This window comes from Heptranchias perlo, chromosome 5, assembly GCF_035084215.1.
Source record: "Heptranchias perlo isolate sHepPer1 chromosome 5, sHepPer1.hap1, whole genome shotgun sequence".
Taxonomy (NCBI): domain Eukaryota; kingdom Metazoa; phylum Chordata; class Chondrichthyes; order Hexanchiformes; family Hexanchidae; genus Heptranchias; species Heptranchias perlo.
The window spans coordinates 67,402,167-67,416,859 of record NC_090329.1 but is presented as its reverse complement, the minus strand read 5'-3'; the positions used below and the strand labels follow the sequence as shown (position 1 = coordinate 67,416,859).

The following is a 14,693-nucleotide window of genomic DNA, read 5'->3' as shown; positions in this document are numbered from 1 at the left end:
ATAAAACTGGGGCAAAGTGCTTAGGAATCTCTGCCATTCCCACACTTTCAAATACAAGATGGTCTCCATCTCTAAATGGCCCACTCCGTCTTTGATTATCCTTTCACTTCATATATGCTCATAAAACCCTCACTATACTTCTTCCATACTCCTTCGTAATATTTCCTTTTGACACCTTTTATATTTCTCATTGTTTTCTTCTGCATTATCCTACCTTATTTACTACATGCCTTTGCATAAAATTCATTTTTGCTTTAAACTCCATTTGGAATTCCATGGCCTTTGACTTCTAGTTAGAATGTTATAACCTATAAATTAAACATCTTGCATTTAAATATCTCCCATCACTGGTCTGTTGTTGATTTACCATTCTTCTCAACTGTTTAATCTGGGTAGGTCCCCTTTCATCACATTGAAATTGGCTGATTCTCTTTTTCCTTATCTATTTTTAATGTGAGGTTCTGGTCACTATTTTCCAAGTGTTCACCTACCTTCAAGTCACTTACTCGTCCTGCTTCTTTAATCAGAATGAGATCGAACATTGCCTCCCTTCTTGTTGGACATGCAACAAACTGATTAAGGAAAGGGTTCTGGATGGATTCTAAGAAACCCTCCCCATTTTGACTACAAATGCTTGACTTATCCTAGTCTAGAATAGTTAAAAGTTCCCCACAATTACACTGTTACTACCGTATCTCCACAAACCTCACCCTCAATTTCTTTCCACTTTTCAGTGATTTATAACATATTCCCAATACTATAACAGAACCCTTATTATTTCTTAGGTATCCAGCACTACATACATAACAGACCCCCAAGAACTTCCTGCACTGTCTCTGTCTGAGACCTTTTTCTGTTTATTGAAGATTAATTTTCCTTCACAGCCCCTTTCTATATTATCAACTCTTCTATACATTATCTTTGTTGCAGATACCATACTTAAATGCCATTTTCTATTAATAGCTTCCAAGCATCTCTTCTAGACTTGGTAATGACAGTTTATTTACTGATTCCAAACAGTGCTTCAGCCTACTAATTTACAAACTGCAAGGTACAATACGTTGTGCAACTTATTCTACTATCATTGAACAATCATGGATCAAAATCTGGGCAACAAATGAAGGGTACATCTCTTGCACTTCTGTCTCCCACACATACCTTTTGATGAAGTGATAACACCATGTGTGGGAAGCTGGCAAACTGAAACAAGACAAAGAAAATGAGCTGGCTTGAGAGGTGCTGCCACAATAACTGACTGGTGCCTCCATCATCAAACTTTTCTTCTGTCTCGGAGCGTTCCATGGCATAAACCACTAAATCCACAAGCTGGTCTTCCAAAACTGGACAACGCTGTTTGTGCTGTAAAGTAGACACTTATTACAGTAATGAACATTAAACACAAAAGATTGACTACTTATGCAAAAGAAACTTGACAAAGCATGAAATGCTAACCTAAACACACTGCAATGAGACTATTTCAGAAAGCACCTAATTTGCATGTAGCGTAAAAAAAATGCCAAGCACTGCAATGATTTCCCCTCCTCCCCTATTCTAACCATCCAGAAACACAAAAGTTTTTTTAAAAAAAGACTCAACTTTGGTCAACAAGAAACATAACCACAAGGGTTCTGGTAATCAAATTTATAAAATAGAATGTTTTCATGATTTCTTCAGAACCTATATTCTATTACTACCTACATATAAAATTAGCATGCTTTCCATTTGTGATCATGAAAATTCAAAAATAAATTAAAAGCTACAAAAAAAATTGTACTTTTTTTTGAAAGCATGCTTTATGAGCCCTAACAAAAGTACAACTACTTTGAACACATCTGTTGATGCTACTTTACATATGCAGTGTAACTACTTTTCACAGGTCAACAACAGAACATTTGCTAAACAACTTCTCCATGACAACTGTAAAAATCTTAGGTGCAAGAACTGCAACGATCACACATTCTGTAGCAGACAGCGACAGACACCACTACATTCTCTACGTATACCAGCATGCAGATCTACTTTATTCTCTAAATGGCATCAGTTGCTACTAAGCAGTCAGCATCTCGTTAGTCACAATACAACAGTAAGATTGTAAACATACCTGAGCAATGTTCAAGGTCTAGAGCATTTGTAGGATGGGCAGGACAAGACAGGACAGAACAAAAATAAAGGAAGAAAAAAAGAAAGACATAACAGTGACTATGAGGCCAGCCTCAGGTTGCCCCAGACAGGCCAAGCCCCACAAAAACCAAAGTACAAATTCTAATGTTTGAGGCTGGCCTAATAGCTAAAGCAATGTAAATAAAACTCAAATCATGTATTTCTTTACATTAATTCTACAGTTTTCTCCACAAGATACTGCATTTACAGTATTTTACCATTCCCATCCACAAAGCAATACAATTCAAGTAACTCAAGAGTACAATCCGTTATAAGATAAACTAATGCTAACTTACGATCTGGCTATTCTTGCAGAACACTCTTTTGCTTATTTAGCCATAGCAACAGAAAAGAGAAAAAGAACAGTGCAGGCTATATTTAGAAGTCAAGTCCAATGTAAAATACAGGGAGATACAGTACCTGTTTGTTGAGACCTAGCATGTTGCAGACCATATCCCTGGAGTAAGGTTGTTCTAAAACATATCTCAATAGAGCAGTCTGTGGGTCAAAAAGATCCTAAGAGAAATAAAACACATGGACTTGACATTCACAATCTTTTGGAGAAGATTTAAATACAAATGCTCATAATGTCCCACCCCAAAGGAAGAAAACCAGCATTAACATATTGGAACTTGTTTGGAAAAAGTAATTTAATGTGATGAGGTGTGCATTTCACTGTAAACTGAAACATCTAATGGTACAAAAATCTTATTTTTTTATGTCAACTTTTCAGCTAAAAACAGGCGTTCTACCAATGCAATTATGGTTGTGCTACTGACCAGATAAATATGACCTGTTCTGGAGACATGTCTACTGCCTAACAAAGTTAAACAACATGGGTGTCCAATTTTAACCACAACATGTTAATTAAATTTGAACACTTGTCCTTCTCTATGACTGTTCTGTATTGATTTCAAATTCATCCATGATGGCAGTCATTCTTCATGTTTGAGACAGTTCTCCAAGATCGTTAATACTAATGCTTCATTGGGAAGAAGTACACTGTATGAATTGGGGGCTCCAATGAAGTTTCTCTCTCCATTCATTCAGCAAAAGTGAGCCCTTTAAATCCATCACAAATGCTTCTAATCTGAACTGTACAGAATGGAATTAAACTGGTCCAGACCATAGTCCAAGTCAAATACAGCTATAAAGTTAAAGGATTCATGCCTTTCAACTTGATCCTAACAGCAGGGTTTCCAATTCTAGGTTCCCTGAAAGTATGCCCTTTATAAGGTCAATCACTTGAAGTTTGTCAATCATGGCTTGTACTGAATTTACACTCAAAACTTTTTATATCTGCTCTGCATCAATAACTTCCTTAAAAGGCCTATTAACTGAATATGATTTCATAAGTTTGGAAGCGTAAACAGCATTTAATTATATTGAATATTGCTCTCCTCACCAAACTGCCATTTATTTCCCTTAACGGTTTGCTTTTCTTGTGGTCTGTATGATCAAGTACTGAATGAATTCTGCAATATTCTCAGCTGATTTTTTAAAACAGCAACAACTCAGCTAAGTGCAACATGTTAGACGGTAACTAGACCTGAAAAAAACTTACACCTCAGTTACACCAAGTCTAGTATTCTGATCACGGATTTGTTTAGCTTTCTGGTTTTAATCCTACAAAAGTGGGTTTCAGAAATCTGACCCAAAATATTCAAACCATTTTCTTTAAAATAAACTGTTTATCATGAATCTCCCCAAAATTCTTCATGCAACAATACAGCATCATACATGCTTTCCATGTTGTGGTCTGGGACACACAATCTAGAACCAGAAACGAGGATCTCTGCCCAGTTTCATATAAATATCCATTTCAGGTCCAAAAGTGCAGGAAAATCAGTGTATCAAATTCTTACTTACCAACCTTGCATCTGGTCAAAGTACCCCTAAAGTTTCTTTACAAAAAAGTTCCTAATTCTTCAAACCAACTGTCTAGTAAGTTAATTGACAAATGTCATGCACGTTCTGCAATGTTGCACGTGGCTAATCACACATAAATGGCGAAACAGGATTAAGGGGTGGGGATAATTGGACGAGAATGCGCAAATGGAATTCAGTTGCCATTTTGAAGTTGTACAGTCTGTATGTATTTTTATAGAATACTTTGATTTAATATTATTTATAGTTAAATAACAAAATGTACCGTAATTTGGGAGGTAGAGAAGTACAGTTGGCTAGAGCCCGGAAATTTCTCTGCAATACAGACTGAGGAGCTGAGAGATGCAAAATTGATGTGTTATAGCAGCACTACTAGCAGGAGGGTAAAGTTACAGTGTGACAAGTCTACATAGGCAGTTTCCATTACAAATGAGAACAGGAATTTATAATGGGAAAAGGTGACATGATAGACACAAGTATACACAAGAATTTTAATATATTATATAGATTTTTCTAGTGTATAGATGTTAAATTCTTATCATTTCTATCTTTATACTGTGAAGAAACTACACAGTCAAGGTTTGCTAAAATGTCTAAATAGTCACACAAATGCCATCACATCAGACAGGAAAATAAATATATTTTTTAAACAAACTAAGGGTAATTCAGACAAGAAGGGTCAGAGATAATGCAATTCCAAAAAGTACACATTTGTAAAGTTGATATCATTAATAGTGAATTGCCACAATTTAGTAAAATAATATTTTACTAATTGGCCTAGTATCTTGATAGATTTTATATTCTGCATTTTCTTCTTTGTTAATGATTAATTGTGTATGGTATGTACTGTACTCAATTACTTTAATGGTAGTACAAAGCTGTCACGAAAACACTTGAAAAGTTTAGTAAGCATTAAAATAAGAAAATAAAGCCAGTAAAACTCAGGCTGTTACAAATCAGTTTGTAGGGTTTCAAAGCGCTAGACAGATCAGGGGTTATATTGGATAATCCCCGAAACTGGGCAAGGGGGTCGTGGTACGCGATTAACCCGCTCCCGGTCGTTGAGATGCAGGCAGCACGTAACATTCGTGCTGCCTGGTGATTTACCTGATTGCTGCGAGTACCAGGCCTAGCTGCGCTGTTGCGTGACTGCTCACCAGCAGGGGACCCAGATATTGCGAGTGGCTAGAACCACCTAAAGGCAGCCTGCACCTTTTATTTGCAAAATATAAGATACAGGTCCGCATAGAGTCTGAACGGAGATCAGACATTGCACACGTAAAACACAGATGCAGGTCCCATCCCTATGTTTACAAACTTTTGAGTTATGTTAAAACATTGAATAAAGGTTGTGCACTACTAAATCCCACATCCTCCAATCTGCATGCCAGACCTCACCAATCTACCAATCTGCCAATCTGAGTTTGAACCAAGCCTGCAAAAAAGCATGCACCAAGGTTCTCTGATGATGTACTAGAGGCCTTGGTGCAAGTGGTGGACAGAAGGAGGGGCATCCTATATCCACAGGGGGGAGGGGGGGGCAAGAGGCCCTCCAGACATAGGCTCAAAAGGCATGGGAGGCAATAGGGGACGAAGTCAATGCCAGGAGCATAGCACCACAAACATGGATGCAGTGCAGTGTTTTGACACGAGTGGTCAAGGTGAGTGAGGTCAACTGTCAAGTGGCATCTCCTACCAACTGCACCACCAGCCGCGTCCAGTGCTCCACGCACTACACCTCCCATCATCCAACTACCAACACACTCTTTCAATTAGTACTCAACTCTTCCAATCAGATGCTTCCTCTCACCCTCACACACTACCACTGTTGCAAGTTGCACACCCACAACTCACAGGTCTCACACACTGGCAGCTAGTCAACCATGACAGGCACATCACCCAAACATCTTGCAGGACACTCACCAACACACGACCTGTTTTCTTGCAGGAGGCAGCAAGTGGCAGTGGCTCCATGGAACATGAACCTGCTGTCCTCTCTCAGGATGACAGCATTCCTGTCCCACCCCTGCCACTCTGCCAATGCCCTTGCTGTTGGTTGTCAGCTAGCCAGCCCACTCCCTGTAGAGTATTGAAACTTTATTATAGGAACATAGGAAGATAGGAACAGGAGTAGATCATTTAGCTTCTCGAGCCTGTTTCGCCATTCAATGCTACCATGGTTGATCTGTGACCTAACTCCAAATACCTGTCTTAACCAAAGGTATTACGGGATATGGAGCTAACAAAAATCTATCAATCGCAGATTTAGAATTAACAATTGAGCTAGAATCAACTGCCACTTACAGAAGATTGTTCCAAACTTCTACCACCCTTTGCTTGTAGAAGCGTTTCCTAACTTCACTCCTGCAAGTAAGTCCTGGCTCTAATTTTTAGGCTATGTCCCCTAGTCCTAGTATTCAAGTATAGGAGACCTCCAAAAACAGGTACAATTACATCATCAGCCAGAAGCAATAATCCAGCAACTAACCTGTAACTTCTGCATGATCCCTTTAAATAGCAGTGGTTGGGGGGGGGGTCCTCTATGCTGTTTATGACCTGTTCAGCGAGGTTAAGACAGTGCATTGGCTGGAGCGTCGAGTTCCAAAATCGCATCTGTCCCTTTAAATCAGCGTTGCACAATAATCAAACGCATATTCTCCCTGCTTTACATGCTGCCAGCGTTTGTTATCTGCGTGTGCGCAAACATCTTTACCAAGCTGGCGTCTGGCGCACGTCTCGCTAGAAGTGTGCGCACGCATTCCGGGTCCTTAGGAGGCCACGTAGCGCCTACAAAACGGGCACTACGCAGCCCAATTTATAGCCCATCCTGTATTTGCAGACAGGGGGAAGTAGAACTAGATGTTGTAAGTATGAACAAATGAAGCTTTGAAACAGCCAAGATTTCTTCCTGCTCTAAACAGATTGAGCTACTGGCATGACAATGATTCCTTACAGGCAAAGCTAGACAGCGTGCTCACTTTTTCTTGTGTTGAATTAATATCTTGTGTTGAATTAATATCTTATTGGCAGATTTACTAGAATGATTCCAGGGATGAGGAACTTTAGTTACGTGGGTAGAATGGAGAAGCTGGGGTTGTTCACCTTAGAACAGAGAAGGTTGAGAGGAGATTTGATAGAGGTATTCAAAATCATGAAGGGTCTAGAGAAAAACTGTTCCCTTTGGCGGAAGGGTCAAGAACCAGAGGACATAGATTTAAGGTGATTGGCAAAAGAACCAAAGGTGACATGAGGAAAAACCTTTTTACACAGCGAGTGGTTAGGATCTGGAATGCACTGCCAGAGTGGGTGGTGAAGGCAGATTCAATCATGGCCTTCAAAAGGGAACTGGATAAGTACTTGAAAGGAAAAAATTTGCACGGCTATGGGGATAGGGAGAGGGAGTGGGACTAGCTGGATTGCTCTTGCACAGAGCCGGCATGGAAATGATAGGCCGAATGGCCTCCTTCCATGCTATAACCTTTCTATGATTGCGCATCTCTGGCATTTTGTTAGTATATTTCTTTTGACACTTAGCTGCTGGATTTTTTCCTCTTTACCTTCAGTGTAACTTTGAAGGAATGTTACCAGTCTCACAATAGAGAAAGGTACTGTGTAATATGAAATCTCTGATGAAGTTAGGATTTAATGGCAGTTACATACACAACAATGGTTGCTGAGGAGGCAATTATAAGATAGCAACATAGCATAAAAGTTCAAAGGTCTTTGAAATACAAGGGCACAGTTCAAGCAGTAATACCAGACTTACTGGGTATAGAGTAACAAATGGGACTTCTTTTTCTAAAAGTTAAAAATCCTGGTGACTTACCAATTTTACAGCTCCATATGATGTGCTCTGTGCCATCCACAAGTGCAAATAGTAAGTGTTTGTGACATTAAATAAATACAAGATTCCAGATCACAAGAATACAATCACAAAATTGCCACCTTGTTATTTACTGGGATACTGACTTGTATCTTATAAAATATTTCCTGCACCAAGTGAAAGTGACAGCTCATCTTCAAAAATAATTTCAAACACAAATTAGATCTTTCACAATGCATCAAATATACATAGGGGTGTAATAAGCAAAATGACAAGAATAAACATAGTTTATTAGCATAATTTGCTATCCAATGTAAATAACTAAAAATGGGATCTGTATGTTAATGAACATCTCTTGCTTTCCGTTTTAATGACAAAAGCCAGTAAAAAATAGAATACATCAACTTGACAAAACTGTTTATAGATACAGAACATTCTCCCTACCTGTATATAAATAGGCAAGTTCACATACATATGTGAACGAGGCAGATTTATATTTAATGGAGATATCCTAACTGTAGAAATTCACAGAAAAGTGTCTAGAAACAAGTAAGAAATTTAACAATGTGCTGTTGAACATCTGTAAATAAATCCCGTTAAATATCTATTTTGAAACTTCTTTTAAAAGAAGTCATTTTACTTAATTAACAATATTGAACTGATAGTGCTTCAAACAAACCATGGCTCATTTAAACAAAGAATAAAACAAAATGCCCACATATATATTCAAGTCATAGTTACAAAGGGATAACCACTGAAACAGACTGCTCAGTGGCACCATGAATCTTCAAAAAAAAGTTAGAAGATTTTGAAAAATTAATGAAGCTACTTTAAAGATACGAATGGGCTAATCTGAATGAAGTTAGTCACACAGGTTTACCTTGTCATAAGGCAAGAGTCCTCTCAAAGGAAAACGAAGTGTTGTTGGATCCAGTTTCCAAGAATTACAGATTGCACCGGAGTTATTCACAACTGGCAAAAGACTGCAACGTCCTGGTCATTCAGTGCATGTAAAGAGAAAGAAAAGAAAGCAAGAATACACAAGACTATCATTTTGGTCAATTATTTTTACATTATCCATAACCATATAAATGATTTCTTATAGTCTGTGCACAATGAAGGAACATATGGTTAAGATATAAACATGTTCAATTCTCAAATTTAGCATCCAATAGTTTAAAAAAAATGCAATCTTAAATGAGAAGGACACTGCATCTCATTAAATTTTGTTGAAAAATCTAATTGAATTCAATGTAAAACTCATTAAAAAAAGCAAAATATATAAACCTAAGTAGGTAATCTGCAAGAACATAAATAGAATGGTTGATATTAGCCGATTTAGGAACAGTATTTAAAAACTACAATTTACATTTATATAGCATCTTTAAAGTAGAAAAATGTTCCAAAGCAGAGATATGACCAGAAGAAAATGCCATGCCAAAGTAGGAGAAATTAGGAGTTACAATGATGGGGAGGGCAAAGCCATGAAGGGATTTAAACACAACAATGAGAATTTTGGACTTTAGGCATTTGGAGACTGGGAGCCTAAATAGGTCCATGAGTACTGGGTGAGCGGGACAGGATATAAGCAGCAGCTTTGGATAAGTTGAAGTTAATGGTGAGCAGAGGATGGGAGGCCTGCCAAAAGAGCGTTTTAACAGTCGAATCCAGAGGTGACAAAGGCATAGATAAGAATTTCAGTGGCAGATGGGGTGAGGTAGGGGATGGAAGCAGGTGATGTTTCAGACCTTCCCAGTAGGGGAGGACATGGGGCTGGAATCTCAGTTCAGGGTCGAATAGGACACCAAGGTTACGAACAGTCTGATTCAATCTGAGACAGTGGCAGAGGAGGGAAATGTATAACTTCAAAGTGGTAACTGAATTACTCCTGTGAACCGTGGTTCAATTATTTCCCACCCTCCACCCCAGCTTTAACTGAAGATGAAGAACTTGGCCGAAGATCTCAAGCGACATCACGGAAATGAGAGTCTACCCCTTTTAATTTAAACTTCCTGGGCACAATTTTAATATATCGGCGGGAAGAGTCTGGTGGGGGTGATTTGCGGGCACCAAACCCGGAAGGGAAGTAGGCAGGTCGCGATCTCGCAACCCTAATGAGGCCAATTAAAGCCTCTTCCAAGTTCAATCAGGCTGGCTGCTGATAGGAGTTGCACATCCTGGTTGGGGGGGGGAGAGGAAGAGAGAGACCTCATCGGCCGTTGGGAGAGAGATTGGGGGGAGACAAAGATCGGGGGGGGGGGAAAGAGTGTGGGTGACATCGGACATTGGTGGGGGGGGGGGAATGCAGGTGACATCATGTGCCAATTAACCTGCTGTGTAGTTCCAGAATTTTCTGTTTTTATTTCAGATTTCCAGCATTTACAGTTTTTTTTCTTTTTTCTTTGTAAAGTTTTGGAAGGCTATGAGTGGGTTGTTAGTGAAAAATCACAGCATTTAAGAGGTAAGCGGATTAACACTTGAAGATGAAAATTATTGAAGATTACGGGGAAAAGCAGGCAAGTGCGGAGTAGATAGCTCTCATGTGGAGCTAGCACTGATGAAGCCGCAATGGGCCAAATGGCTTCCTTTTGTGCTGAAGTTGCTACGATTCTAATATTGTGATTGCATCCATAGGCCATGCCTATGTATCATTTCTGTATTCAAACAAATATAAGCATCCAACTTTACCCATTCCTATAAAGAGCTTACTGTGTTTATGTCTGGATGACTGGAGCTAAAACATTTACCGTGACATCTGTATTCTATGTAAACACTTAAATGCTTAACATAAGTTACCTACAGAACACTTAGAAACACCATCCACATAAAGTGGGCCTTCGCAAACAGTTTTGGTATACAGTTAATGGTAGGTCACTTTCCAGGTGAATAATTTATATAGATAGATAGATAGATAGATAGATATATAAAATGAACAGAATTCTAAACTCTATTAATTATCTGAGAACTAATTACGCACATCACAATAATCAGGCAGGGAGTCACTTTCAGTCCTCACTGAAATTCGAACCGATGTCACAAACATTGTAAACAACCATTTAAACTACCAGGGCTGCTCCACTTAAGAGTTAATGAGTTTATTAGTTCAAAGAGACAATTCACACTCTTACCACATATGGAGTTTATTCGTGCAGTAGGTCTAAAGCTGTCCACAAAATCAGATGCCAGGTTGCCTAGCAACTGCAAGAAAAATGTCAAAATATGACAATTTAAAATAGAATGGGTAAATAAATATGTTTTATCTGTTGAAGCTTGCAGGAGTGAAAGTCAGCCTATTAAAACAGAAGAGCAACCAGATAATGACAAAAACACACAGCTTGCACAGCAAACGTGGAATTTTGCATAGGGCATCTATATTTAGACAAAATATTATTACAGAAGTTGGTGCACAGAGGTTATCAATTCAATGTAAGTCAGTAACAACAAGAATAAGGAGTGAAAATAAGAGTCCAAATGGGGTAGAGGAGCAGAGGAATCTGGGGACACAGATACACAAATCACTAAAAGTAGCAATGCAGGTTAATAAGGCCATAAAAAAGGCAAACCAAGCACTGGGGTTCATTTCTAGAGGGATAGAATTGAAAAGCAGAGAAGTTATCTTAAACTTGTATAGAACGTTGATTAGACCACACTTGGAGTACTGTGAACAGTTCTGGTCTTCATATTGTAAAAAGAATATAGAGGCATTGGAGAAGGTGCAAAAAATATTTACGAGGATGATACCAGAACTGAGAGGTTATACCTGGCAGGAAAGATTGAGCCGGCTGGGGCTCTTTTCTTTAGAAGAGGGGTGACCTGATAGAGGTCTTTAAGATTATGAAAGGTTTGATGGGGTAGACGTAGAGAAGATGTTTCCACTTGCGGGTGAGCCCAGAACTAGAGGCCCATAAATATAAGATAAACACTAATAAATCCAATAGGGAATTCCGGAGAAACCTCTTTACCCAGAGAGGTTAGAATATGGAACTTGCTACCACAAGGAATAGTTGAGGTGATTAGCATAGATGCATTTAAGAGGAAGCTAGATAAACACATGAGGGAGAAAGGAATAGAAGGATATGCTGATAGGGTTAGATGAAATAGGGAGGAAAGAGGCTTGTGTGGAGCATAAACACCGGCATGGACCCGTTGGGCTGAATGGCCTGTTCCTGTGCTGTACATTCTATGTAATTCTGTGTAAAAAAAATCTTGTAAAACATTTTGTGTTTCATTCCCCAACCAATTTTAATGCTCAATTCTCGCCCTCAGAATTATTGTACTTATCTGAAAATTAAACATCTTTGTTCTATACTGATCACGTTGGAAAAGTATCTATCAGAAGATATGAGGAATCATTTGTGAGGCTTCCCTCCTGGCAGAAAGCCATATAAAATTATCCCTCTGGAGACTGCCCTGACTAAGATCAGCCATTGCTTTCTAAGAGCTCATTTTCTGGTACCAGTGTTTAAGTTTAGTACTCATCAAAGTTATATTGGGCCATCTTTGACCTTGTGAGGTCAGCCTCATTTATTAAATTAGAAGTTGCAGCTGTTACTTAAAGGGAATCTGTCTGTCGCCTAACAAGTCAACACCTTGCCAACAGCCAAAGGACATGGGAGCATATGAGGAAAAAGTTTAGCAGCTTGACAAAGTCTGCCGGAGTAACAGTAATCAGTATTTCACTATACCAAGTAGATGGGCAAATTATGCATGCTATAAGTTTCGTCTCACCCTGGTAAGCCATAACTGAGCCTGCATACTAAGTGCACACAAAGCTCATTACAAGTTTCACATGCACTCCCATACTGCAGCAGGACACATTTTATTACTGATCCTTCTGGATCTGTTGTTGGATCACCATTTAGAAAGAGTGTTGCCAACAACCTTACATCATAATCTACCTACATGAAGCATGTACATTCACCTACATAGAAGCTGGGATGTAGAGTGGACACTTGGGTCTCACGCTGTACGCGCTCTTCAAATTTCCAACATCTCAACATTACTTCTCTGCTTGCATGAAACGGCAGCACATAATAGGTGGGAGCAAACTCGAAAAGGAAGGAGTGCCCCCTAACTTTAGACCATCGGGTAGGTTTGAACAGACCATATTCAACATTAAGAGCATGAGGACTGGGACATAATGAAGCTGGAGGCTCTCCCAAAGCCCAGTGCTCTAACCTCTGCTTAAAGAATTATCCTGCAACCAGCAATTCTAACATTTTTTGCTTCCATTTCTCTTGGCGAATCCCAAAAACTAGCCGCAGGTCCCAGCGGTGCTCAAGAATCCAGCTTCTCATAGCACCCTCCCTCCTTTCTTATCAAGTACCAGAGCAGGTACATCCACCTGAGTGATTTAGATAGCCAGTTTAAGGAGAGTCCACCAGATGACACATACAGAGCATGAATGGTAGTGGTGGCAGAGGAGAAGGAATCTGATAGCTGGAGAGCCAGCATGTGTCCTTCCTCGCCGCCATAAAACGGGGATTTAGGTATCATGGGGCCTGCATTCAAAAGAATATTTTTTACACAACCATATTTTTTGCTGACAAAAGGTCCAAAGCTCAGTCAGAGTATCTCTTGTGAATGTTCAAATTGCTGCTAATTTGATTTTCGGGTGAAGGAGCGGGTGCGTTGGGGGCTCCAAAAATCGCTGAAATCCCGAGCAGGTTTGGAGCCCGGCTCCAACCCGCCAACTTCCGGGTACCCAAGTGACGTGTCCGGGCACACGCGCGCCTCCCGAATGCGGAAGTCCCACCGACAATTAAAGCCGGCGGGACAATGTTTTGCATAGTTTGTCAGATAGTTGAAGTGGTTGAACTACTTGATTGACTCGGCATTTTGATTATGAAGCATTCTCAGTGTTTTTCCCGTGCTGAGGGAAACACTCCCTGTTGCAACAGACGTGTTTCAGCCAGCAGCCAGTGGGAGATGCAAATGATTATTTGACAGACGGGGAGAAAACGTCATTTATTGCAGCAGGGCACTCTGTCACTTCAGACAAAGTTTTGGCTGCAAGACTTTTCACTCAAAATTCTTAATTTCCACCCAAAACTCTGCTGTTCAAACATATTTAACTACTTTGCGGACTCCCTCAAACTCACACCGTTAGGATGGGGGGACGCCATGGCTGCATTCATCACTACCTCCGAGGACAAGTAACATCATCAGCCTCGTCAGGCACGGCGTCCACCTCCGCCACATGGAGCTCCACATCACAGTGCAGCGCTACAGGCACCTGCACAACAGCACAAAGGGCAACAACAGAGAGAGCGACGTGACAGGAGGCACTACCCGCGCAACAGGGTCTACAGACTGAGGCTCAGTTTCCTGGACCTCTCTGAGGAGCAGTGCATACAGAGGCTCAGAGTCAGTCACCAGATAGTTGCAGACATCTGCAGCCTCCTTCATGCCGAGCTGCTCCCGGCTGGGCCGAGTAGCATCTCCTTACCTGTTGCTGTCAAAGTCACCACTGCCCTCAACTTCTTCGCCTCCGGATCATTCCAGGGTGCCACCGGGGACATCACCGGGGTCTCTAAGTTGTCTGCACACAAGTGCATAAGGCAGGTCACCGACAGCTTATTTCACTGGGCCTCGCACGACGTCAACTTCCCCATGAACGACCTCAGCCAGACGGAGAGGGTAATGGGATTCCACGCTGTGGCTGGCTTCCCACGGGTACAGGGTATAATCGATTGCACCCATATAGCAATACGAGCACCTCCACACGAGCCAGGACTGTTCATCAACAGAAAGGGGTATCGCTCCAGCAACATTCAGCTCGTTTGTGACCACCGCAAAAGATTCCCTCACGTGTGCACCAGAT

At 40.4% G+C, this 14,693-nt stretch overlaps 1 protein-coding gene across 7 annotated transcripts in view; it reads right to left on the bottom strand.

Annotated features, from left to right (window-relative positions):
- The window catches only part of med23 (mediator complex subunit 23), a 120,745-nt gene that overhangs the window by 69,405 nt on the left and 36,647 nt on the right, over positions 1–14,693 (bottom strand). For 3 of the 7 annotated variants that reach the window (XM_067984536.1, XM_067984537.1, XM_067984539.1), the window contains exons 8-11: positions 10,999–11,068; positions 8,751–8,863; positions 2,581–2,676; positions 1,159–1,359 (exon numbers count right to left, since the gene is read on the bottom strand). In XM_067984536.1, the coding sequence (XP_067840637.1) occupies positions 1,159–1,359; positions 2,581–2,676; positions 8,751–8,863; positions 10,999–11,068 (480 nt within the window). Of the gene's footprint in view, positions 1–1,158; positions 1,360–2,101; positions 2,120–2,580; positions 2,677–8,750; positions 8,864–10,998; positions 11,069–13,971; positions 14,037–14,693 lie in introns of those variants that run through there. The other 4 variants (XM_067984535.1, XM_067984534.1, XM_067984541.1 and 1 more) reach the window with 3 other exon arrangements.